General features: G+C 40.1%; 2 protein-coding genes across 2 annotated transcripts; one reads left to right on the forward strand and one right to left on the reverse strand.

Moving 5' to 3' along the window:
- The first annotated feature begins 920 nt into the window (after positions 1-920).
- mep1a.2 (meprin A, alpha (PABA peptide hydrolase), tandem duplicate 2) lies at positions 921-8,291 on the forward strand. The gene is made up of 14 exons (XM_085770385.1): positions 921-1,028; positions 1,121-1,145; positions 1,243-1,296; positions 1,608-1,645; positions 1,744-1,819; positions 1,910-2,027; positions 2,210-2,385; positions 2,921-3,142; positions 4,822-4,968; positions 5,478-5,693; positions 5,841-6,287; positions 6,971-7,144; positions 7,269-7,473; positions 7,741-8,291. Exons 1-14 carry the CDS (start codon positions 966-968, stop codon positions 7,889-7,891), a joined length of 2,112 nt encoding a protein of 703 aa, XP_085626511.1. The 5' UTR covers positions 921-965; the 3' UTR covers positions 7,892-8,291.
- adgrf3b (adhesion G protein-coupled receptor F3b) lies at positions 8,253-25,791 on the reverse strand. The gene is made up of 16 exons (XM_085770384.1): positions 25,722-25,791; positions 21,189-21,329; positions 19,682-19,834; positions 19,060-19,127; positions 18,919-18,977; positions 18,473-18,591; positions 17,023-17,247; positions 16,116-16,349; positions 15,882-16,022; positions 15,574-15,773; positions 14,703-14,888; positions 12,015-13,313; positions 9,561-9,602; positions 9,290-9,319; positions 9,125-9,201; positions 8,253-8,526 (listed from the first exon to the last, which is right to left on the reverse strand). Exons 1-15 carry the CDS (start codon positions 25,789-25,791, stop codon positions 9,133-9,135), a joined length of 3,036 nt encoding a protein of 1,011 aa, XP_085626510.1. The 3' UTR covers positions 8,253-8,526; positions 9,125-9,132.
- Between the last annotated feature and the right edge of the window lie 1,482 nt (positions 25,792-27,273).

Here is a 27,273-nt window from a genome sequence, read left to right on the forward strand (position 1 = left end):
GACCCATGGCTTGAGAGGAAAGCACATTTATGTTCAAAAAAATATTTTTTGCCCTCCAAAGTAAAATTTCTATGATCAAGGTTTTTTGATTGCCGTGTTTGAACAATTATAGATAACTTTGAAAACAGTTCACACATGTTTTAGTGCTTTATTAAGCTACACCATGAGTCTATACAGTTAGCATGATGCCAGCTCAAAACAGCTGGGGAGTCCTTTTTTTTTCAAAATGCTGGGCTTGGGGTAATTTGTGCCAAAGGGCCTGGGTTAAGTTGTGCCAGTGGCAGTGGTGTCGGTGTATAGGAGAGACATGGCAGTGGGCACGGATTTGCTTGAAACTTAACATGTGTGATGAGGGACCGCCCCTGAACACACCTGCCCAGTCTGGTTGTGCTTGTGGCCTGGTGGATGAACGAAACATTGCGTTTCTTTGCGCCACAGCCCCCAGCGTGCCTCAGGCCCCCGCGACTGCATGGGCCTGATCATTGCCGCTTCCGGCTTTAATTTTGTATTGAATTTGTCTTGCTTTTATATAGCATTATCATTTGTGAGATTAAAATGATCTGTTTTACTTCAATTATCAATGGCACAATTTACCCCAGTGTATTCTCTCTAATGGCACAACTTGCCCCTGGTGCGGGGTAAGTTGTGCCACTTTTTTTTTCTAAAGCTATATTTCTGAAACAGTTTATTTTAGATTCAAAGTGATTGTATGCACAACATCCTAAACTATATGTACATATTTTAGTTGGGGGCATTATAATCCCCTTGCTTTAAAGGCAATTTAGTGGGGTAAGGCACTACTTACCCCACTCTCCCCTAAGTGTTGAGGGTGACAGCCGGTACACGTGTGAAATGTTTGTTACTCATTAAACACAACAATCCTGATCAAAGTTCCTCTGCAGCCACCGTCTTCACAGGCATGTTGACAGTGGCATCAGGCAACACGTTGCTTCTCCAGTAACAACATGGGCACTGGAGACACTCTGAAGAAGATTGCTGCGCTGGTTGGAGTCTTTGCAGCTTTGATGGTACAGTATTTGAACTTAAATTTGAAATTACACAAAGAAATTGAAAAATTGTCTTTGTGGATGGTCAACCAGTGTCTCTTCTTGTGTGTTAGGTGCAAGCTCTTCCGACACCTACTGGTTGGTTTCCATTAACCTTACTGATCATATTCATATAAAACAAGCTCCTTTATTTGTTAATCTTTAACTCTAAGCTAAACAAATGTGTATCCTCCAGGTGATAATGCAGATGCAGGTGAACTGAGGGATGACATACTTGAGATCAACAGAGGTAACTGTTTTAAACTTGTCACTGATGTGCTCTGTTGACTGATATTCATATATTCATCCATGTGAGTCTTCTAACTAGCTCCTCTTTTTATCCTTGTGCTGCCTTTTATTTTATTATATCATATGTATGCTGTATTTTGTATCACACTCTCATGCTGTATTTATTATGTCCTGACTGTTTGGTGAGTTTTCATGTTGTTTTTATGTATGCACTGTATGATGTGGTTCTTCTCTTTGCTGGCTGCACAACAATAAAGACACCTTGAACCTTGAACCTCAGAATATCTAATAACTAATCTTCCACATTTTCAGAGTTAACCCACCTGTTTGAGGGAGACATTGCTGGGGATGTAAGTACAGTATATACAGCCTGTGTAGAGATTTTTTTTTTATATAAGAACATGAAAGTGTACAGGTACTCCCTCTGAGGTTTGATTGTGTCTTGCAGCAAAGCAGAAATGCAATCCTTGATGAAACAAGAAGATGGGTGTTTCCCATCCCCTACATCTTGACTGATTCTTTAGGTATGCTGTGCATAGTAATGAAGTATGTTTCTACCAACATAAAATCTGAATAACATGTACTGATTGGGACATGCATTTCTATTTCTTTAGATCTAAATGCCAAAGGTGTGATCCTCCAGGCTTTTGAGGAGTACCGTTTGAGATCCTGCGTGGACTTCAAGCCATACGAGGGAGAGAAAAGCTACATCTCCTTCACCAAGCTCACTGGGTGAGATGCAGGTTGCCAGATTGTCTTTGAAAACATGGTTATTGCACAACTTTTATGGGCCAAATTGTCAAGTCATCAAAACCAAGGATGGAAGAAACAAAGATTAGGAACTGCTGCTGTGATAAAATGCTATTTAAAGCTCATTACACAGTGAAAGTGCCTTAGATTTATTATCTTATCAGATGCTGGTCATATGTTGGAGACGATAAAACGGGTCAGAATGTGTCCATCGGGGCCAGGTGTGACACAAAGGCCATCGTGCAGCATGAGCTCCTCCACGCTCTGGGCTTTTACCACGAACAGTCCCGCTCAGACAGAGATGACTATGTCAAGATCTGGTGGGATCAGATTGAAGAAGGTGGGTCAAAATGATCAAATCTTTGTTTCATTCAGAGACACAGCTTTAGACATACTGAAGTATGCACTTAAGAAACTCAAGAATCAAATAAACATAAAAGAAAAAAATCACATAGATCTGAAGAATTGTACACCAAGACAGTCTCATCATAAGGTCCACTTAGTTTAATTAGATAATCAGTGACATGTTCATGAGGTTGGGTGGATTTTACTTTATTTTTTTTTACCTTTAGTTGCTGAGTCTGACGATTATATCACTAGTGAAGCTGGACAGAATGACATAATAAATAAAAATAGCCATGAAATGAATCCTGAAATAAATAAATCAGGAAATAAATGTAGACATAAATAAGTGTAATATTTGTTTTTATTCAGTCATTATACTTTTTTAAAAAAGTAACATTTTTATTGATTTCCAGGGACTTTTATTTCCTACGGCCACATCAATTTTTTTCTGGAGACGTTTATTTCCAAACACCACATTCATTTCAAGCCCTGTTTATATGGACAGTGAAAGTGTTGTTCTCTCCTTACAGGGAAGGAGCACAACTTCAATAAGTATGAAGATGACTTCATCACTGATCTGAACACGCCATATGACTATGAGTCAATCATGCACTACAGGCCACTGTCCTTCAACAAGAACGAGAGCATCCCCACAATCACCACCGCCATACCATACTTCAACGAGGTCATAGGCCAGCGGCTTGACTTCAGTGCTGTGGACATCACCAGGCTCAACCGCATGTACGACTGTGGTGAGTATACTCCTGCACGTGTTAAGTTTAGAGAAGGTTCATGTCCTGTTTTAGACCCACAAAGAGTTTAAAAAGCTGTACATCCTTGTTTATCAAGCATAATCACATTATCACATTATGGTGACATGGTGACCGTAGATTTCAGATGTGAGTATTGCTCATTTACATCACATACACTAATGTATGTTCATGTAAAGTGGAGTTGAGGGGCATGAAAACAAAGCTAAAAAAAACAAACAAACTTGAATATTGGCCAAACATTCAACAAAGGGATAAAAAATACAAATAAATGCAAATAAATTCTAACTTCCCGTCTGTTCTGTCCACACTGGAAGTTGTGTCACATTGTGTAGACTGACAGCCTCTCCTTGTCACCATGTATTTGCATTTAAGCAAATATGTAACCATTTTCATAGTATAGGCCTAACAGGCAGGGTCCTCTATTAATTTACATAGTGAATAGTCCTGACACGCAACACCAAAATTATAGCAAAAACCACTGTGGCTGATCAGAATGTATATAGCCTACTATATGTTTTCATAACTGTTGGACACCATGCCTTGTGTCTCTTCTGGTTTTGTCATATGTAAACAGCACTGGGGCAGAAAGTCTATAAAAAGCTATTCAAATGTTTAATCAAGATCTTCAGCTAGGGAAAGACAACAATGTGTAAAAGACAACAGGTCCTCTGAGCAGCTATTTGTTTTCAGGGCAGATTGGCGCCACAGTGACTCAGCAGAAGGTGATAAGATTGACTAGGGCTACCTCGTTAGCATGCTAATTTTAGTAGAAGAAAATAAGAAAGGTTTATTGTTATAACAATATCTTTTCACGTTATAACGTGAAATTATTAATATTTTTTCATGCGATAAAGTACCTGTTGAGATCCCCAATATGTGCTTAGTTTATCCAAATGACGCCTGTTTGGAAGTTTGCTCTGCCATTCGCGGAGCAGTGAAGCTCTACCTGTGGAGCTGCTAGGCTACCGCCGCACGAGCGGAGCACAGCCGGGCTGCTGTGGTGGTCGGCCGGGTAACCTCTGCTGTCATCCTGGTCTCCCCTGGCATGACGACGCCTGCTAGGCTACCACCGCACAAGAGGACCATCACAGAGGCAGCAGCCGAGCTACTGAGGTGGTTGGCCGGATGACCTACGTCGTCATGCCGGGGGAGACCGGGATGACAGCGGAGGTTACCCGGCCGACCACCACAGCAGCCCGGCTGTGACCCGCTCGTGCGGCGGTAGCCTAGCAGCTCCACAGGTAGAGCTTCACTGCACTTCCAAACAGGCGTCATTTGGATAAACTAACCACATATCTCAACAGGTACTTTATCGCATGAAAAAATATTAATAATTTCACATTATAACGTGAAAACATCTTATCATGAAATAACGTAATACTTTCACGTTATAACGTGATACTTTCACGTTATAATGTGAAAAGATATTGTTATAACAATAAACCAGCTTCCGTAATGTTGACTATGTGGCAATAGTTTTCAAAAAGTTGCTTTAACATACTCTGACCTGAACTTTTGCTGGTAAAACCAACACCTACATAAATACAGTAAAGGGTGGCTAGGGAGTTCATCATGCCTTAATCCTGTTACTGTCTTGATTTGTTACAGGCAGGTGGTACTTTAGGTTTTGTAGGTTGACTGTTGATGTCCTTTTGCAGCCAGCACACACACTCTTCTGGACCAGTGCTCATTTGAGTTGATCAACATCTGTGGGATGATCCAGAATGAACAAGACAACACAGACTGGGTACAGACGTTGAGCAGTCCAGCTGATACCGATCACACCTTGGTGGGGCGCTGCAGAGGTATTGGAAACATTTCCTAGGTCATAAACAAAAAGAGTATAACAAACGCAAATCTCAGGTTTTTTCCCCACAAATACATTCAACACATTCAGGAAACCATATATTAAATATCTTATTGATTGTTGACTAAAGTCTGTCATGATTATTATTTTTCTTTTTTTTCAAGTCTTTGATATTCAATGTTGTATGTTGATTGACAGTGATTTAAGGCCTTTTAAGCCCTATGCCTTTCCTCCATTATTGTAACTGTGTAAATAAACTAAGTCTTATTTAGATCTACTGTATGTCAGAAGATAAATAAAGATAAATAATATAAATAGGTAAGAAAATAAGTACAATTCTCTTCACCTTGCACTGTTTAATTAACTACCATACCAGGACCCAGAAACTGAAACAGCTGAATGAAATCTTACTCAACCATGAATAACTGTTTTATTCCTACCAGCACTTTTACTACTATGACAAAACCCATTATCAGAAAATGTAGCGACCCATGCTTCTCTTCCCAGACGCTGGCTACTTCATGAAGTTTGACACATCCTCTGGTGCAGTTGGCAGCAGTGCCTTGCTGGAGTCTCGTATCCTCTACCCCAACAGAGATGAGCAGTGTCTGCAGTTCTTCTACAAGATGACGGGAGAAGCTGGGGACAAACTGGTGATATGGCTCAGGACTGATGACGGCACAGGGACTGTGCGCAGTGTCAGGAAAATCCACACCATCATTGGTAAATGTTCTTATCGATAAGCTATTACTTCCATATTTGTCAAAGTTTGTTTTTTTTCCTGTCCCATATAGTATGAAGGTTTACTATGACTCAATTAAAACACAAACTGCAGGAGTGTAACTACCTTACCTGCCTCTTGTCTCTCAGGTAATGGAGATAGTGCCTGGAAAATAGCCCATGTCACTCTGAAGGTCACAGAAAAGTTTCGCTATCTCTTCCAAGGCATCAGAGGATCATCCAATTCCTCGGGTGCTATCCTAATTGATGACATCACTCTTACTGAGACTAGTTGCCCCAGTGCTGTGTGGCAAATCCACAACTTCACCAACCTCCTCACAACCACTTCCCCTGGCACCCCAGTTAAAAGTAGATGCTTCTTCAGCTCAGAGGGCTACTCTTTCGGCATCAGTGTTTACCCCAATGGAAGAGACGGTGCCTACCAAGACTATGTCGGCATGACCTTCCACCTCTGCAGCGGGGAAAATGATGCAGTGATGCAATGGCCGGCCCAAAACAGGCAGGTGACCATCGTTGCCATGGATCAGGACCCTGATGTGAAACTGAGGATGTCCTCTACAAGAAGCTTCACCACAGGTAATGGCATTGGCCACTGAAGAAATGGGACATTGACGAGGAGGATGATAGGGGCTGATTCATCTAATTATAAAGCCACCTCTTTTTAATGAGGGATGCCCCATGCAGTCAGTCACAAGACCCTGTTTTCATGAGTCACAATAGTGTTTCAGCTGACTTAAAGGGATAGTTCAACATTTTTGGCAAATTGCCATAATCCCTATAGTCTTAGCAGTAGGTTCGTTACCTTTAATTGTCGGTGCAAGCTATTTTTAGAATGGCGGAGCAGAGCCGCAAGCTGCTCAGAGCTACGCTATGGAGGCTCATGGGATTTCTTGGTTTCCTTCATCAAACTCATCAAATGCAATGCGCAACAGCGGCTTTGCATGAATTTGCCTCAAAAACAACTCTGTCTAGTAATGTTCCGTTATTATCTCATAGCGTGGTGAATGTGCAGGTCATAACTTGTCCACCAGAGCGTTTTGGAGTTGCCAAAATGTTGAACTATCCTTTTAAACATGTCAGACAATGGCTCTGACACCTGTCTTTGTTGTAGCCTAAATGGAACAGTTCAATTTGAACTCTATGAATTATCTCAGTCCTGTTTCAAGCATAATAATGTGTGATTATGTAACAACACAGCTCAAATATATCTGAAAACTTGAGAGCATGTTGAGTACATTTTTGCCTGTTCCTCTGTTCAGACACTCATGCCCGCTGGAACAAGCCCACAAGTACTTCCGGGGCAGTGTGGGATGAAAACTGCAAGTGCTATCGTGGTGGAGACTTTGGCTGGAGCACGTTTATGTCTCACAAGCATCTGCACAGACGAAGCTTCCTCAAGAACAACAACCTCATCATCACGGCTGAATTCAATGGTGAGAAGTGGAATTATCAGTTGTTTTACCTGCAGTCAATTCATTATTACACATTCTGACTGAAACAGCAAATACCTGTGCACTTCACATTACTCAAAAAGTTTTTGTTTGTATTTTTTGTTAGATTTGACCCACCTGATCAAGAGTGAAGTGCCTGTCCAACCAGTTGCACAAAATAATGGCATAACAGATGAGGAGCCAATTAGTGAGGTAGAAATGAGGCCCGAGGCTCCAAAACACAGAGAAGCACGTGCTGCCGACCCCTGTTACCCCAACCCTTGTTTTAATGGAGGAGTTTGTGTGGAGAGCGAAGGCAGAGCCTCATGCAGGTGTGTGTTTTGTAAAGGAGTAGACATCACTAAAGACTCCATGGTGAATATCAGGCTGTGTCTTCATAAATATGATGGACCCCATGACCTCATTCTCTGACTTTGACATAAAGGGCCTCCAATCTAAGACATAAAGAGAAGTTAAAAGGTGATAGCAGTAACCTGCAAGTTAAGTTAGAATGTAATTTATAGTAAAAAGCCTCCTAACAGCTAAGAAATAAGAATAAGAAATAAGATACAAATAAACAATGCCTTTCTGCTTTTCAGATGTGCAACAACCCAGACCACCTACTACAGTGGCAAAACATGTGAGCACCTGAACATGGACAGAGGCATTCTGGGAGCGCTGATCGGTGGTGCAGCTGGGACGGTGGTTCTGACACTGGCAGTCTTCACTGTTATAAGGAGAGCTCAGTGAAACACATTTTTTGTAGTGGCTTTATTTCCATTTTTTCCCCTCATGGTCGTTTAATATTCCATTCTAAAAATAAATCTAACCAATAGTGGTGCAATGAGGAATACTAAGCTCTCCAGCTTCTGCACCACTGTGTCAAGTGTGGTTTATTTCAACAATAAACATAATCAAATGTAGTCTGATGAATTAACTTTGTTATAAATTTGTAAATTTGGATTGAAATATCTAAATCGAACATGATGTGAAGAACAATAAAATACCTTATTTTCCTTATCTTTATTTTATTTGGTGTCATTACATTACATTTGAGATATATATAATGCTTACAATGCAAACATACAGGTTATGGTTCATGTGGAAATAGTACCCATTTACAGACTTTAAATAAAAATTGTCAAACCAAGCCAGACACATGTATTTCCCTACATGGTCAGCATTTGAAGTCGGCAACAATGCACAACATATTCTATTAAATAAAAGCTAAAAAATCAACCTTTTCTTACTACAATCATCAAACCCAATGTAACAGTCTGTGAAATATAAAATAACATAAAGCAAACTCTATTTCATGGTCTCTTGAAGGCTACAAGTGGAGCTGTGTACATGTGCATGTGAACTGATGTTTCTGTCGGCACCATCTGAAATATAGAGAAGATGCAGTGATTGACAGACCCATTCCATGGTACTTGGCATAGCCAATCAAGCTGCTAGTTGCTGCAGTTATTGTAGCAGCATTTGCCACTGGACGCTGCTGCACAATATATGCTATAATCATAAAAACACATAATTTATCCTGTGAGATATCCCAAAAACTATAACTGTGCAAAAAACCCTGGTGGGGTAATTGACCAGAAATCTTTTCAAAAAACTGACCCCGTAAATGATAGAATCAAGATCACCTAAATATACCCATTTCCTGTATGTAAGTAGGCAACCAAGGAGCATCTGTGAACTGTAAAATGTAGCATCTACTGATGTGTGTTTGCATGTAGATGTGTTTATGGGGCATCTGGAAATAGTGTCCTCAGCCAACAGTCTGCATGAAGTTGGTGTTCCGTGTGCTTCTTCATCTGGAACTGTGAGCATGTTATCATTCAGCTCAAAGCTTTGTGAACAAGTGATGCTCACATGCTGGTGCAGGAACCCAACCAGCAGCTTTTAATAGCCCTGAAACGTTATGTTTATTGGAATTTTGTGAAGATGCACAAATGGATGGAAGACAATACAACGACTGACCTCAGATTTCATTTGTCTTTTGTGTATGTAGTAGAATTAAAATTCTTCGTGCTGGTACCCTTTCCTTTTGATTTGGCCTGAGGGTAGAAACAGAGTCAAATAATACACATTTTCATTATATTGTGGTGTAGCCTAATTTTGGATAGACATTATTGGTGAACTTACCATTATGAGCTTCAACAGTTCCTCTCGAACCTGTTAATAACAGCACAAATGGATTGCTTTATAACGTTTTTTGGTTCTAAATGCATTTTTTTTGTTGGACCCCGAGGCCTCAGACCATGGCACAAGATTTCCAGGACTTATAACGCCAAGGCATTAATGCTTTGTTCACTTGGTGTACTTATTATTTGATTTGAGTTCAATCATATCGATGGACATATTGACACACACATAAAGTGTGATTGATATAACTTTGATAAAATGACAAACCTACCTTCTGCTCAGCAATACACCCTGTTATCAAAATGAAAAAGCCCTGCAAGAGAAGAGGAAGAAGTATGAGATAAATCAAACCAATGCAGGAAATTGACTTGTTCACCCAATGCAGTACAATCTACAGTGAAGTTGTAGAGGTTTTGATTGTGGACGTTTACATGTGCCGTCGAATAGGTTAAACTGTCCTCTGATAATTACCTTACATTAAGTGTTGCCAGTGAACACCTTTCCCTTATATGCAATCATGTCAACTATACTGTATACTACATGGGATCTGGTAGACACCCATACAAATTCCTAATGCTGACAGTCAGATATCACTATATTGAGCAGTGATCTTCTGTCACTGCTTGTAGGTGTGGATAATAACAACCAGGGAAGCACTGATCCAATACATCGTTGGTGATGTTGCATTGCACTCATGAAATCTTGCTGGACTCACGATAGGCATAAAGATTGGATTAAAATACACTGATGTGCACTAAACTGCACTTGACAAAAGAGAAATAATTTTTCTCTGAAATTAAACTTGCAAAAGTAATCTACACCCACTGTTCTCTATTTAATAAAACAAAATTGTTTTTGTTGATTTTTTTCAGTTCTATTAACATGTAATTCTAATTAATCCAAAACCAAAAATGTCATACTGTGACCCTTAAAGGGATACGCCAACATTTTTTTTTTTTTTACGTGTCTTGCCTCACTCCCGAGTCCATGACAAGCAGATAGACACCATCCTTTCGACTGTGCGTGCAGTAACAAGGGAGAGCCCGTATCGCCCATAATTAGCTTAGCTCAAACGCTGGAAGTGTATAGGTAATGTTAGCCTGCCTCCACCTAAAGTCATCAGAGAAACTCTTCAGCCACTCTAAATGGAAACCGGCGGGCCGATCTTCGTCTCAGAGCTGACAAAACTCTCCGGTAAGGCATCTTGAGCGGTCAAATGCCGGTAACGGGACGAGATCGGTCAAAACTGGGGGTTCAAGCAAAGAAGGTTTATTTTGGTTCAAGCTAGCTACACTGAGGGTAGGTTAGCTTCCTATTTCAAAGTAAAAGCACAAATTATATCGTCGTGGTTTTCTGTATGTAAAGGGCAACGGGTGTTTTATTTTGTGAAAGTAACCGGAAGTGCGTTGGTCACAATGGCTAGCTTGAGTAGCGCCAAATTCGGCAGGCTAACACTACCCATACGGGAACTGCCCATTGGTCCGACCTCCCATTGGTCCGACCTCCCATTGGTTCGACCTCCCGTTACTCCGACAAAATCAACCACAAGTCGGACCAATAGGAGGTCGAACCAATGGGTGGTCCCGTTAGTTCGAACTGTCATCGCTACTTTGTGACAAGCTCTTCTCTCTCTCTCTCTCTCTCTACGCACATCACACACATACACGCGTGGCCCAGAATATAACCACATTCAGTCAGAGAGCCAGATCATGTCAGATCGCGCACAACCATCATAAATGCTGATCAAGATGTGTAAACTGATAATCGGCTGAACCTGGAGGCTTGAGCTCACTTCACGGGCGCGAGCCTGCTGCAACCGCCGCTCCTGCTGACAGCAGACTGAGAGAGAGAGGGAAAAAAGTAAATTTGGCTTTGGTTAGGTTCAGGCAATGAAGAAAGGAGTTGGTTAAGTTTAGTAAAAACACCAGGTAGAGGCTAGACAGGCTGGAAGCATAATGAGCGTTATATGTTATTAATATGAAGTGCTTGTTTTGCACATGATCCGTTTGATCCCAGAAAGGAAAAAAGGATCAATGCGCAGCCTCCGTTTCCTTTCTGATTGCGTCCGTCTGTCTGTTCGGAGTGGGAGAGAGAGACAGAGAACCCAATCCACCTGTCTGTAATGTAAGTTTGATTTGATATGAGTGTCAAGGTTTAATTACGGACACTAATGAGCGCGCAGCAGTGCGTAAAAGTCGTGCGTAATGACAGCTCCTCCTTGGTGAAACATAATAAACTGCACCTCTTCTTCCACGTGTGTCTTATTGACAGGTGGAGCCTATATGAATAATAATATAAATGCATAGTGAACGGTAAAAATGTAGAGTTTGACTAATAACTAGTCCAGTTCGAACTAATGAGGACCTCCCATTAGTTCGAACTCTCATTACTCCGAATTGTCGGACCAATGGGAGGTCGGACTAATGGGAGGTCGGACCAGTGCCATGGACCCTACCCATACACTTCCAGTGTTTGAGCTAAGCTAATTACGGGCGATGCGGCTCTATCTCCCTTGTTACTGCACGCACAATCGAAAGAATGGTGTCTATCTGCTGGTCATGGACTCAGGAATGAGGCAAGACACGAAAAAAAATGTTGGCGTATCACTTTAACCTGCAGGTTTAATTTGTGAAAAAGATAGTGCACCCTAAGTTGTAGGACAGGTATTCAGATAGGAAATGTGTTAATATCAAGATTATGCTCAGGTGGGTTGCTTTCAAATTACCTGAAAGGAATTGAGGATGACGAAACTGTAGTTGGCAACCTGATGCATGGGATCATCCGGATCCATCATGAGCAGAAAGAAGCCAATGATCCATGTCACTCCAAAAACAGGTGTTAGAAACACCACCACTTTAAGGATGCTCTTGACTGCATCCTTTTCGTCTGACTTGCTGTCAGGGATCGAGGACTTCATTAGAGTAACGATGACAACCACCATGGAAAAGAGATTTGTCAAAATAACAGTTCCCACAGGAAGGAGGAAGGCATGCATAGAACCCTCCAAGAGTTGTTCATAAACCAACCAGCAGGTTTCCCTTTTGAAGTAGGGTTTGTCGGTGTATTTGGCATACACATAGCTGCATCCCACTATTAGAATTGGGCAAACATAACCCACAATGCTGGAGAGGAACATGAAGACCCTTTTCCTCAGTGGGCTGAAGACAAAGATGAGCTGGTGGACAAGCATGACACTCATGCACAGCATCCAGCTGAACATGGCCAAGTAAAACAGATGCTTGCATACGGTCATAACCAGGCACATGTTTTCGGAGATGTGTTCAGGATAGCTGGAAGCCAAAAAACAGCAGTTGGCGAGCAAAAGGAAAACAGCAATGTTCACTATTGCTGTGTGACGGAAGTGCGAAAGATTGGTCTTGACCACAGCAGACCACACCAGAGCCTCAATGATGAGGAAGATCAGCAAGGAGCAGACAGACACACCAAGGCCCACAGTGGTGATCATGTCCAGTACCTCAGTAGATATGTCGCTTTTGGCCATGAGGACAGAGAAAGACGTCAGGTGGTTGCACTCACAGCTGGTATAGTTCCCTTGACTAGCATTAAGAACGCATCCCTCCTGTGACCATTTATTGCTTTTGGTGTCCCAGAAAACACAGAGAGGTGTCCTGCGACCATGGTCCTCAATGGGGAAGTCCAGTTTAATTTGCACAGACGTATCGTTGCCTTCCAGGGTGGCTGAGAGTAACAGACTTGTAGGTGTTGTCTTGGGGACGTTGTTTTTCAGTTTATTCATAATATTTTTTACAGCAACAGTTTTCATGGTTCCTGAGCTCTGGTTTAGTCTCACGCCGATATCAAACACTGTCACATTACAGTCTTCACCCGTGCAGACTTCGAGGTCTAAATTCTGACTACTGAGTGTTTTGGAATTTTTTACTTGGATATTTTTCACCAGACCTTCCACAGACAATAGATAAGCTGATGACATGTTTTGAACAGTTGATTCGTTGACCCCAGTCCAAGAGTTATTCAACATATTACTCGCTGCATCAACAAAGTCCTAAGAGAGAATAAATACAAGAGGGAAAAATCTATTTATTCTCAGATGTCACAGTCGTAGTCTTACCAGAACCAATACCATAATCATTTTAAACTAATGATAATAATAATTCTCAGCACAAAAATGTTGGGCTTGTTATTACAATCATTTAATTTTTGTGACCTTAAAGGTATAATGTGTAGGAATTCTCCCCATCTAGCGGTGCGGTTGCATATCGGAACGCATTCTTGATGTTGCATTCACGTGAAATCGGGCAGACGTCAGACAGACAACAGACGCTGCATGTAACAGGATAAACAAGCATCTATGTAAACAAGTGGTCCGCCAGCATGAGGCAAAACAATACAGGCGTCACAATATGTTGTCCTGGTGATGTCGTATTGTTTACCTGACCCACGTTTTACCGTCCTTCTCTGGTCGAGTAAAATGACATGCGGTTGGTTTGCCGACGGCCGTCTGCCTGACTGCACCTGAATGCAACACCAGTGCCTCCGTCCTTCCTCACACTACACAGTGGTGACAGTTTTAACAGGCGCTACCTGGAAAACTTTCTCCCCGAGCCGACAGCTCCACTGAGTTTCTATGGTTACCTACGGTCACGCTGCCACTCAACGTAAAAAGTAGCGATGCAACATGGCAGCCTCGGTTCGGTGCGTCGCCCACTTATGTATTTGTAACGACTTGTAACAACTCAATCTAAGGTACAGGAAAACTTTCATTTGTATGCGAGTGTGATTCCACTTCAGTGAAATACGTATTTATGAAAGCCAAATAAGTTACATATTGGGGCTTTAAAGTTTGGTCAGGTACATCACATATTCTATACAATATTACCCCCAGTCTCATGCAGTGGGTCTTGTATCTGTCACATGTTTGCGGTGCATGCTGATTTGCTGTGACCTGAAAACTGCAGTAGCCTACTCCTGCGGCCTGCGGCCTTATTACAGTAGCTATTGAGGGCACCAGCTGATTGTTTTGTATAAATTGGTTATGAGCTTGATTATTAGCTGTGTGAGTTTTTCCCAAACTGGCCGTATGGCATCCCAGTTTGCTATAAAAATATTGTATACATAATAAAGAAATACAGCCCTCGACACATTTTGCAATAATAGGCACTGGTGTCAAGCAAATCTCTGAAATTATCTTGTCAGCCTTCAGGTGAACACAGTCTAACAAGCCGCTCATGCTTGAATTTGAATCTGTCAACCCTATACAACCACCTCTTATTACATGACCAAAAATATTACAGAGTTTATGTGACAGCAAGTAAAGAATCTCCATGACAACTGAGCAGCTACATCTGCTGAGAAGGGTATGATGATGAAGAGTCTGAGTAGGACTTTGTGTGCTCTTTAACAGTAAAAGTAACAATAATCATTGGGGGCTCACCGGAAAGACATCGTCATCCAAGGCAACATTTCCTGATCCATCGGCCATCACACCCAGAATGCTGATGGAGGCACTAATGTCTGCAGTAGCATCACTAGATTCAGAGGAAAATGAAGAGCTGTTCTTAAGTCCTTTAAATATATCCATGGCCACTGCCTGGGTAGCCCCCAGCCCCATTCTGAAGTTCTAACAGAGAAAAGCAAAGTGTTTCCATATAAGTGTAGAAGAAGAAGGTAAAGTGCATTGTTATGAAAAATGTGGGTGGGGTTTAAACATTTAGGACCGGGAATTATAATTTCAATCTTTAAACTCAGTGGTTTTGTGATTTTGAAAATTAGTGTTTCTTATAGTACAGACACACAACTGATAGCAATAACATATTCTAACCCCCTAACTCTATTCTAACATATTTTCCAAGAATCTTTGAACAAGCCACGTACATTTTTGTTTTAATGCATGCTTATACCTGGAGTGATTACAATTTAAGATAATTTTAAAAAATTGCTTGAATCCATAGGGACATCCAGGCCTCTAGGTATGTTGCCTATAGTTGGAGTTGTTTGGTGTATTTTCAGCTTGGTTTTAATTGGCTTCCTTCCTACTCTCTTCACTACACTGTAAACAATGTAAGGGTCTGAGAATTCTAGCAAAAAAAGTCAATAAATTGGCAGAATCTTATTGATAAGAGCAAAGAGGTGTAGCTTGATATCTTCTGTACATTTTCAATTATCAATGAATACAGGACTTTATAGAACCATTCAGAACCATGAATGTACAAAATGTTAATAGTAATAGTTAATAGTTAAAAAAAAAAAAATCAAATAATGACATGGAAAGATGATAGATCAGATAGAACCGAAGTCTCACTCACGTCAGCTTCATTGGAAACTTTGTTCAACTCCTCTTTGATGCAGAAAGAGAACACCGGCTCCCAGGTAGTACCGCCACAAGTGCGAGACTTGTAGCCGACCCTGCCCTCTGGACATGTTCGAATAATCACTGTATCTTTACCTGGGGTTTTAGGCCAAGGGAGTCCATCTTCTCCATCCTCTTCGCAAAATTTTTCACCCGCTTTAAGAATAATATTGCAAATTATTGGAGGATGCACAAAAAACAATGCAAATGGGTGCAAATAAGTGTAAATGCAGTTAAAATAGTTTTATTTAAAGAATCAGGTACCATAGATTACTGGGATATCCACTCGTGCCGATTTCGTTTGATTTTCTCTGTTTTTAAAAGTGACATTTACATATTGTGCCTCAAGTGTTTTCGTGCATTGGATTGGAGCCTTGAAGGAATAGACCAAGGTATAATCCGAAGCTGTAATCAAAGATGTTAGAGTTAGGTTTGTCCGTCAATTTTACATGTTGCAGCTAAGAGACAGAATAAAATGGACAGACAGATTTGTCTTACATGTATTTCTTAGATCGTTTTTCCTTTCCCCCTTGAGGCTCCACCACACAACAAAAGGCTCTGGGCTGTTTTGGATAGTTGCAGTGACACTGACATGGACGCTTTTTTTTCCCTCACAGTCCACAGTGAGAGGGTTGATTGTCAAGGTGATCTCATCAGGCAGGAGAGCCACACTCAGATGTGCCTTGGCTATGTGCCTGACAGCGTTCTTCATGAATCCACACTCGTATGTACCTGCAGGAAACATGTAGATGACATCAGAAATGGGCTGAATATGAATATGATTTCTTTTTCTCACAGATGTCTCAGATCACCAATAGATTTGTTTTGGATGTAAACATAGTTAAAGTAATGGTTCAAAAGGAAATGGAAATGGAAATTAAATGCTCCACCCATTTCCGGATTGTCGAGGAGATAGGTGGAGTCAGACACTGTCAAGATGGCTGTCTTCAGAGGACTATGGATGACATCTATGTGGGCTACATCTAGCCTTTATTCTATGGTCGTGTATGTATGTATAAGCAGAGTAATTCAATTCATAGATATGACTACACCGTGGCAAACAAATTAATGATATTGATGATGATGTTTGGTGATGTCAATGATTGGCTGTACAAGACCATTTCTTTTAAATGTGTTGTGTGGTTTTTGGAGAAAGTGTTCCTTTTCCTTCCTTAAAAAGTGATCTACTCAAAATCTGCACCAATTACATTACAACTTTATCTATCACAGACAAAAATTCAAATTTCCAGTGGACACTGATATCCTGCCGATAAGTTTCATTACTGTAAATCTTTTTTTGATAATTACAACGTTGACCAAATAAATACATTCTAGACAAACACAGGGATATTTCAAACTTGATTTCAGTTTAACTTCAGGTATATTGTGAAACCTCTCCACTTGCCTTCCCATAAGCCAATCACATTCTGAATTGTAAGAGCAACACAGGATCTCCCGGAGGTACACATGTCACTCACTGTCACCACAGTGCCATTGTTGAGTTCAAAGCGCTCATTTGGCCTGCTCATGTTCCATCCTGCACTGTGTCCGTCCTCCTCATATGTGCAATTGAATTCGACAGTGGACCCGTATGTCACTATAGACCCTGGGGTTTTTATGGTGACCATACCTGTATGCAGAAAGATAAATAAATGCACATCAGTAATTATGATTAGGCATGAAGAGGGAGGTATAGCCTTTAAATGGGTGATCTATATGCATCCAAGACGTTGGTCTAAAGCGAGATACCTGTCCAGTTCAGCAGTGCATACTCACGTGTCCCAGTCATGATCGGAATTGATTCTGGTTAATGTGGAAAACTAAAGGTGGGTAATGTACATCTGTTGTGGATATCCATGAATACCGACAAATTCTTTCCCATTGAATTCCGGGCAAATTCAACCTGGGGCCTTTCTAATTCCTAATATTTTAGGTCTAAAAGAAGGATTCTGAAGATTGTTGTTTTAATTGCCCCTGTTATGCAGTAGTTCTGTCTGTCCACGCACGGCAGCGTATAATGGGAGCTGACTGATCTTCCCTGTTCAGGCTGTTTACATCCCTCAAAGCTGCACATTTTTTCCACAGACAGCGTCAGATGGCTATTCAAACAAACACCGAGGGGTTTATTTACTTCAAGAAAGCCGACATGTTTGTAAACAGAGCTGTAATAGAAAGTCTTGTGAAGTCTCACGTTGACACGCTCAGTATGTTCACGGGCAGAATAAACAATATCCAGACTTAGGCCTACTCTTACTGCTACAAAGACGTTGTGGCTATCAGCTGATAATCCTTTGTTAATAAAAGAAACGGCAGAGCTTCAGGCGACCTATAAACATAGTTAGCCGTCAACTTGACTCTTACGCGAGACTTCACACGACTTTTTATTATAGCTCCATTTACAAACATGTCGGCTTGCTTGAAGTAAACAAACCTCTTGGTGTATGTTTGAATAGCCATCTGACACTACCTTCGGAAAAACTGTGGGGCTTTGAGGGATTTAAACAGCCTAAACGGAGACAATCAGTCGGCTCCCATTATATCTGTAAGCATTATTTTGTAGGTCATTGACAATTGAAACTGATAAATTAGGAGGCATATGATTTCCATGTTTTGGACAGTTCTGGATCTGGATTTCCAGTCATTGAGATTGTTAGGATTTACAATAACACACCAAAAATGTAGTTGTTGTGGACATCAGTACTAACTGCAGTTTCCGGCAAATCCACAATCTTTCTGTTTTAAACACAGGTCAGGAAACAGAAAGTGAGAGAAATGTAATGGAGGGGTTACTGATGCATTACTGCCACACCTAAACCTAAATCTAAATGATTCCAGGTAAATCAGTTTTTACTGACCTAGAGTGTCGACCCAAACCTCAGCCTTGAGAATCTCCTTCACTTCATTCACTACGGCCTGAAGACGAGAACTCTCAAATTTGACGCTGACGACTGCGACGAAGTCGGCACTTTCAGTCCTATGAGATTCAGAAACAATGAAGATAGGTGGTTAATGGCATGGACAACATTTTATGATGATTTTTTTTTTGTGCGTTTCTTAGTTTCTTGGTCAGTAGATGTTCTAAAAATTACTTTCATATTTTACTAATTTGTAACAGTAAATACAATTGAAATTAAATAGATGTCTGGATTGTTCTTTTTTTAATCTGAAGTCGAATGATAAATTCCCTAAATATATCAAAATAAACCAAGTAAAACATCTTTAATTTAGAGAAAATATAATCAAGAAAGAAAAGATAAAATCTAATCAATGAATCTATGTATTTATTTGCAATATAAAATACCTGTTCTCAGTGATGTTGAAGCACTCCAAGCCATTCATTTTTTCAACTTCCGCTTGAAGCTTTGAAAAGAAAGAGCATTCAATCATTCATTTTTGACTATGTCCTTCAGTGGCACAAATTTGTCATCAAAGCAAAGTGTACCTTTGTGGCTTTGGAGGCATCCCAAACGGCTCCCGAAGCCGTCAGTGTCACTGATCCATTGATCTTAACTGTTAATGGCAATGGGTGTCAAATCTAAGAAAAAAGTAGTAGGCTATACACAACAATGGCATGCCAGAAGGGCAAGCAAGGCAAACAGCGTTTTTTCCCCAGTTAAAGCTAAAAATAGATACCAATCTGATGTCACAACATCTCTGTGTTGATCTGTTGCCTGTTTGTATTCATCCTGTAGTTCATCACCCACTTGTGGCAGCAGCATGGTAGTAAAGCTATAGCTTGACTTCCGGCTGTTGTGTCTGTCATTTCTGTTGTACTTTTAAGGTTAGAGCTCGTCAAGCGGAGGGGACGGCAGTATACTGCAGCATAATATGCATGTGCAGATATGTGTGAAAACTTAACATGTGCCTATAATCTTGAGATGTAAACATGCTAATTACACTGATTTATCAGAGATGTGCAGTAGGTTTCCTTGTTCCACCCCACTGATATGCTTTAAGGTGGTCAGCCCTATTGCAATACCACATTCATTTACAATAGACAACAAATAAATTAAGACTAGAACAACTACAAAAAAGAGGAATTTGTCACAATTCTTGAGTGATACCTCTGACTTTGGGGATGCAGAGTGGTGCGATGTAAGTCACATTTTCTTTGCAAGTAGTGTCTCTGCAGCATTTGGTATCGTCACACACTTCGTTGCTCCAAGTGAATCCCTCAGAGCAGTTGCAGTTGAATTTTTCACCAATGATCAGGCAGTCTAAAAGGTGTAGCGCAGTTATCAGAACATTACTATAATGACAAAAGGTCCCTCAATCAAAGTTAGCTACTGAAAAGCAACAAAGGTCCATAGTTATTATGATTATAAGCTCAAGAGAATACATTTCACATTTTAGGTTTAGGCAAAAAAGAAACAAAAGTTTAAAAAAACAACAACTCAAGAACAAACCTCAATGAATGGATGTAAAGAACACTACTACACTACTTACTACTAATGTTCTTTCTGCCTCTCTTTAAGACAGCATCAGCATCAAACTTGATTTCACAATGTTACTTCTAGACTGGCATGGTAAAACTCGCAAATGGGACTTTTAAATGTCCAAAATCACAATGTATTTTCAGCTTCAAGTAGCGTCATGCTTTCTATAGTCTATAGAAGAAGATAACCCTTTTCGGTAACACTTTACTTGAATAGGTATTCATAAGATTGACATAAAACTGTCATAACCATGACATAACAGCTGTCATTAACATCAATGAATACTTATGACAGCTGTCGTTAAGTGTCATTCGGTAAGTTATGTCACTTTTGATGCAAAGTTGACATTATTTGAGATGTCCTTGTTATGAGAACTTGACATCATTTTTTAAGTTTGGCAATTAGGTCTGCTATGTTTAAAGTTGAAATTGTCTTTATGTCATGTTGTCAGAACAAAAACTTCTCAAACAATGTCAACTTTGCATTAAGTGACATAACTTACCGAATGATACTTAACGACAGCTGTCATAAGTATTCATTGATGTTTATGACAGCTGTTATGTCATGGTTATGACAGTGTTATGTCAATCTTATGAATACCTATTCAAGTAAAGTGTTACCCCCTTTTCTAACCACTAGCATCTAAGGCACAGCAAAAACTGTAGGCCTATCTGCTTTTCATTTTGTTTTTGGGGAAGTTGGTGTGAATTAAAAGTGTCAGTAGATTTTTCTTTTTTATATAGAAGTAGGCCTTGTTTTTCTAGTGGCATGATGTTACCTCAGAATGATTTTGTTGAGAAGACAGACTTGTTCTTTAGGACTGTGTCTGATTGATCAAAACCTAGTTGTAATTATCCAGTATGATTTTTTTTTTCTACGAAGCAAACAAAATCAATTTCATGATTGGCAATTCACTACAAAGGCTGGCCTTTTTTTTTTTTTTTTTTAACACATGAAGATGTAGGCTAGTTAACATTTACTTACCTGAGTTGGATTGTAACCCAGTGTTAGTGTTAGATTACATGAGGTATTTAGCTTCACTAAGCCTAACTACTATATGTACCCATAACAATCACCACCCCTCCCTCAAGCTGTCACAATCTGAAACAACTGCAGAGAAAAGGAAGTGCCTCACCTGCTGCCACTAGGCTTTCTATGATGTCCACTTTTTCGTTTGTCACTGTGAGACCAGTTGTCGAATTCAAAACTGACAGGAGAGTCTGGGCTTCCAGTGTGACATTGCTCTCCACCATCAGCTCAGCAATGTAGACATTTACTGGAACATAATAATGATAAGAGAGAAAATAAGTGAAAATAAAGAAAACAACCATGAGGGTGGTCATCTTGGTGATTGCTTATAACTACACCATCTGAATTACATTTGAAGTGCGTAGTAAGGCAAGGCAAGACATTTTTATTTGTATAGCCCATTGTTACAAACAGTTTGTCTCGAAGGTCTTTACATTGCATCCTCACAACATCCTCTGTCCTTAGACCCTCACATCCACTGAGGAAAAACTCCATGGAAAACCCTTTTAACAGGGAGAAATCTGAGAAACCTCAGAGTGAGCAACAGAGGAGGGATCCCTCACCCAGGACGGACATACGTGCAATAGTACAGTAGGTCTCTCAGTGTAAAGCCTTATCACATCAAAAGGAATTGGTTGCGCATGGTTGCAAAATATTTGGTTCTACAACCTGGCTGATATTGCATGCAACAATGCAGAGTGCAATTGAACTTTTACAAACTGAGATGATTTTCTTATTTTTTTGTAGAGAAGACAAAACATATGCAATAAAATATTTTTTTTCATGCATTTCCCAAATCCAATCCTTCCAACTTCATAGGGCTCCACCCAGGCCAAAGCCACACCACTCTGCTGTCATTTTACACTTTAAAGTTTTAAAACAAAAACAATTTCCATCCAGACAGACTGTTTTAACTCTGTATCAGATATTAGCTGTGTGGGCATGTGTGAGCTAGTGTAAACAGGAAGTAGATTGTTTACTCTGTTGTTGATTAAATGTATACAATTTTATGCATGAGAAAAATCAAAGAGCTGCAGTATCTCATATAGCCTATAAATAATAATAATCAACTTCAGAAAGAAGCCTCTATCTGTTCCTCATATTTTTGCTCAAACTGTTGAAGTTGTCCAGCATCACAAGCAACTGGGGACATTGATTGACAACAAACAAACATTTGACTCCAACAATATCTCTGACCTGTGTTAAGGACCAAGGTACGTTTTATCAGTCTGTTTTCTGGGAATAATTGACATAAGGAGAAACCAGAAACAAGCCGTTTTTTCGTTTTTTCGTTTTGGAAAAAAAAACGGAAATCAAAATTTCAGTTTGTTTTCTCGTTTTTGGTTCTTATTTAACAAAACGAATTTACCACTCAATATTTTGTTTCCGTGGGTGGGCGGGTCCTAGTGTGCTTCCTTGCCCTGTGCCCTTCAAAATAAAAGTTCCTCAATTTGATAATGTCGACAAAAATATTACTGTAGGCTAGTAGGCTACAGACACTAGCAGACATAGAGGACCCCATCACCCACAGTCAAGACTGACACGGCTTCAAATAACAATAATAGTAGGCTATTCATAATGAAAATGAGAACTTATGAAGTTATGATGACTTCAGTGTAGATGTTTAGCCACAAGGTGGCGCAGTTATTACACGAAGAGTAGATCTGAGGGCTTTACTACGACGGAGGCTCACAACATATCGTGTGTATTATTGAAAGCGAGGGGTGTGCCTATAGGCTAGTGAGTAGGCTACAGAGTGTCTACTCTGTACAGTAACTTCGTTCAATATAGATACTACTTCAAAGTGGCCATTTCACTCGTGGGGAGCGAGATTCACGCAACGCGTGAAATGTGAGTGACAGTGATCACAAACAAGAGCATTATGACTGATAGCTCCCCTGGTAGAACAGCTCACTCATTAAGCTGAATCATCCACTAGTGTGGGTTCGAGTCCCAGTTTAGGTTGTAACATTAATTAATGTGTTTTCTTTTCTCATCATCATTATGATCACATAAGGCTTAAGTTCAAATAAATGCATTAATTCTCCGCCGGGCCGAGGCACCAACTTCCCTGCTTGTGTACATGTTTATAGGGATGTGAACGTGTACTTAAATATGTACACGTGTACACTGTGCATTTTCCTGGCCAGCACAGGTACCAGGAGACCAAGACCCCCTGTCATGTCGGTCCTCCACCCTTCCTGATCCGCTGCAAGTTGCAAGAGCCCCGCGGAGCCCAGTCTCTCCCTCCTCTCCCACACTTCAGCACCTGTCCTGGGCTGTCAGTCTGCAGGGAAGGCGCGTGTCATAAGCCGTTGCAGACAAATACGTACACAAGCAGGGAAGTTGGTGCCTCGGCCCGGCGGAGAATTAATGCTCATTTGCTCATTTATTTGCTCAAACTTAAGCCTTATGTGATCATAATGATGAAAAGAAAACACATTAATTAATGGTACAACCTAAACTGAGACTCGAACCCACACTAACGGATGAATCAGCTTACTGAGGGAGCTGTTCTACCAGGGGAGCTATCAGTCATAATGCTCTTGTGTGTGATCACTGTCACTCACATTTCACGCGTTGCGTGAATCTCGCTACAGTACAGTATACTGTACAGTCTTTGTCACTGTACAGAGTAGACACTCTGTACTCACTAGCCTATAGGCACACCCCTCGCTTTCAATAATACACACGATATGTTGTGAGCCTCCGTCGTAGTAAAGCCCTCAGATCTTCGTGTAATAACTGCGCCACCTTGTGGCTAAACATCTACACTGAAGTCATCATAACTTCATAAGTTCTCATTTTCATTATGAATAGCCTACTATTATTGTTATTTGAAGCCGTGTCAGTCTTGACTGTGGGTGATGGGGTACTCTATGTCTGCTAGTGTCTGTAGCCTACTAGCCTACAGTAATATTTTTGTCGACATTATCAAATTGAGGAACTTTTATTTTGAAGGGCACAGGGCAAGGAAGCACACTAGCCAATCAGAGGACCCGCCCACCCACGGAAACAAAATATTGAGTGGTAAATTCGTTTTGTTAAATAAGAACCAAAAACGAGAAAACAAACTGAAATTTTGATTTCCGTTTTTTTTTCCAAAACGAAAAAACGAAAAAACAGCTTGTTTCTGGTTTCTCCTTATGTCAATTATTCCCAGAAAACAGACTGATAAAACGTACCTTGGTCGTTAAGCACAGTCATCAGTCATCTAACCAAAAAACATGTTTAACAAACCCAAAGACTGCAGAACAAGAGACCAGAGAACTCCCCTTTTTATATAGTTTTGTGTATTTCTAGTGAGTCAAGTTGTTGTATTAATTTCCTGTTGGCTTTGCAATTAATTGTCCCTTTGAGGTTAATGAAGACCTTACCTGGGGGCTCTGAACATCCATGGCTCTGCAACTGCCAAGAAGAAGTAAACAACAGTACAGTAGCCGACTCTTTCTGTTGTTACAGTAATTCAGTAAGCATCAAATAAATCATTTTTTGAGCTCATAAAAAGTCACAGATACATATATGTTAAATAAATTAATTCTTTACAAATGATATTTTTGTTAAATGAATAAGAAGATATGTGTACGGAAGCCCAGAACGACCACGTCCATTTTCTTTTTCCATTACCGTTTTCTCGTGGTAACTACTTATTATTTTGTTATCTCGATATAACAAAGACTGTTTTCTCGTGATAATGTATTCATTTATTTTGTCATCTCATTATAACACAGACCCTTTTCTGGTGATAACGAAATAATCATAGGATGTGTTGACATGGTTGCCTCGCAACAGGGTTCACTGGTTGAATGCAATTGGTTAGCCACTGTATGTTCAGAGCAAGAGGCTAAAAAGGCGAGTCTGTCGCAAGTTAACTCAACTAATGGTGTCTGTTGAAAACACACATCTAGAGATATAATAGAAGAGCTGTTTCCGTGGGATAATATTGTCCAGAACCATGTGTAGAACTCAGATCAGTGTGAGCTGATTTATGTCGTCCTGATTTCAGACTTCAAGAGCTGCCACTAGCGGTCTGGGTTAAATAAACCCAGACCATCCAGTAAACAAACTAATGTTAAGTATAACTTACCGGTAAGTTATTGTTGACAGCTGAATTAGGCTCAGTATAAGTGGACAATAATCACACAAGCAAGTAGAGTGGACTGGAGTTAACTGCCCCATGCTCGAGCTGAACAGTACATTCCAATTAAATGGTGGAACTGTGATTCCACCAGTACCGTGTTGTTAGGGATAATGTCAAGACATTCCACCATAAATTAATTTATAAAGAGAAAACGGTCTTTGTTATAACGAGATGAGGAAATAATGTCCTTATCAGGAGAAAAACTGACTTTTTCATAAATAAATAAATACATTTGTTATCATCGGAAAACAGACTTTGTTTTATCGAGATAACGACATAATAAGTCGCTATCACGAGAAAATGGTCATTTTAAAAAATATGGGTGTGGCCGTTCTCGGCTTCCATATGTGTGTGTGTGTGTATATATTCTAGACTCTACATTGTCTACACTACAATTGAATGTTAGATTGTAAAAAAAAAAAAAAAAAAGAAAGAAAAAGTTGAACAGATTTTAATTAGTGCCTTGCTCTGTCATGTCCAAACATATACAATACAGACTGAGATGAGCATTTACCTGAGAGAGGATGAACACAGCTCCGATCAGAAATATTAACACCCTGGAACACATTGTTTATCTGTTGGAAAACAACATATCACGTAAACTCAAAGTATCAACAATTATGGAACAAGCAGCCTGATAATACATCAAATACACACTCACCGAGCACTTCATTACACCTGAACACCAGTTATCTAATCATGTGGCAGCAGTGCAATGCATTAAATCATGCAAATGCAGCAGAAGATTCACATTAGTAAACGTCAGAGAGAAGACAACCTGCTTGTGAAGTGTCCTTGGCCAACAATCTGAAGACTGTTGATGGCCATATGCATCCCTTTATGGCCACAGTTGGACCATCTCCCAATGGTTGCTTCTGACAGGATGATGCAACATGAACACCAGTGACCTCTCTAGTCTGAGACCAAGAACATCTTTATGATGTGGCAGAAGGGGAGACTGGGCAACTGATAGATCAGCAGAAACTCATTCAGTCATGTTGACATGGAAGAGAATTTCAGAATAAAGTTGCCAGCATCTTGTGGAATCAATGCCACAAAAACAAAAAACAAAAAAGAGATGCTGTTTGAGAGAAAAAGAAAGGAAATGCTCGGGTGTTCCAAATAAAGTTCTCTGTGAGTGAATGTACATGCAGTTATTAACATTTGGACAGTAATCAGTTAACTGATCCACTTTAAGTCTCAAAAGTCTTCAATCAGCACAATAGGGACTTACTGTATACCCCACCTACAATTGCTCTATATATTTTGACTTTATCCTTTAAAATCATTACAGCTTAAACAATGTAACTACATTAACTTCTGTCACAGTATAACATTCAATGATCTTTGCAACATTAACTTGCTATTGTATGTCAACACATCAATATCCTTTTATGAGACCATAATGCACAGCTACGTGTGCAGCTCATATTTTAGGAAGTCACACTTGTTTGCATCACTTTGCATTTGAACTATGAACACAAACAAGGAGGTGGTGGTTTTCAGTTTCTCCTAACAGTGCACTCGTTCATTCCTGCCCACATCCGTAGCACAATATAGCCAATAGCCTTTTGATGTGGTACAGTTCATGGCCACCTCATTTTCTTGTTGGGTAGGACATGGTGTCCTTTTACCCAGTGTTAAACTGTGGCCATGTAACACAACAGCACAGCTGTTCTCTTTATATTACATTAGGGGCACGAACAACAGGGGTCAAAATTACTGAAACCATTCTCCCATTCTCCTGTTTAGGATTCATACAAAAGCCCATCATAAACATGTTAACAGGAATGCCTTCCAAACAGCCAAGGCAATTGAATTATTGTAAACCTTCCCACTCATAATAATAATAATAATAATATTGCTAATTTATTTTGAGGGTTACAGTGTCAATTAATGTTGGAAGTTTTGATATGGAGACCTTTAAACCCACCTTTTGTTCTTAAAATAAATCAATGAATACATCTGAAAATACTGACATTACTTAAAAATAGTGTTGAGCCTTCATGATTCATCAACAGATTACCACCATGTTTGAAAACTAGGTAAA

The sequence above is a fragment of the Trachurus japonicus genome, chromosome 24 (assembly GCF_045865225.1).
Source record: "Trachurus japonicus isolate A0001 chromosome 24, Traja_1.0".
In the NCBI taxonomy this organism is placed as follows: Eukaryota; Metazoa; Chordata; class Actinopteri; order Carangiformes; family Carangidae; genus Trachurus; species Trachurus japonicus.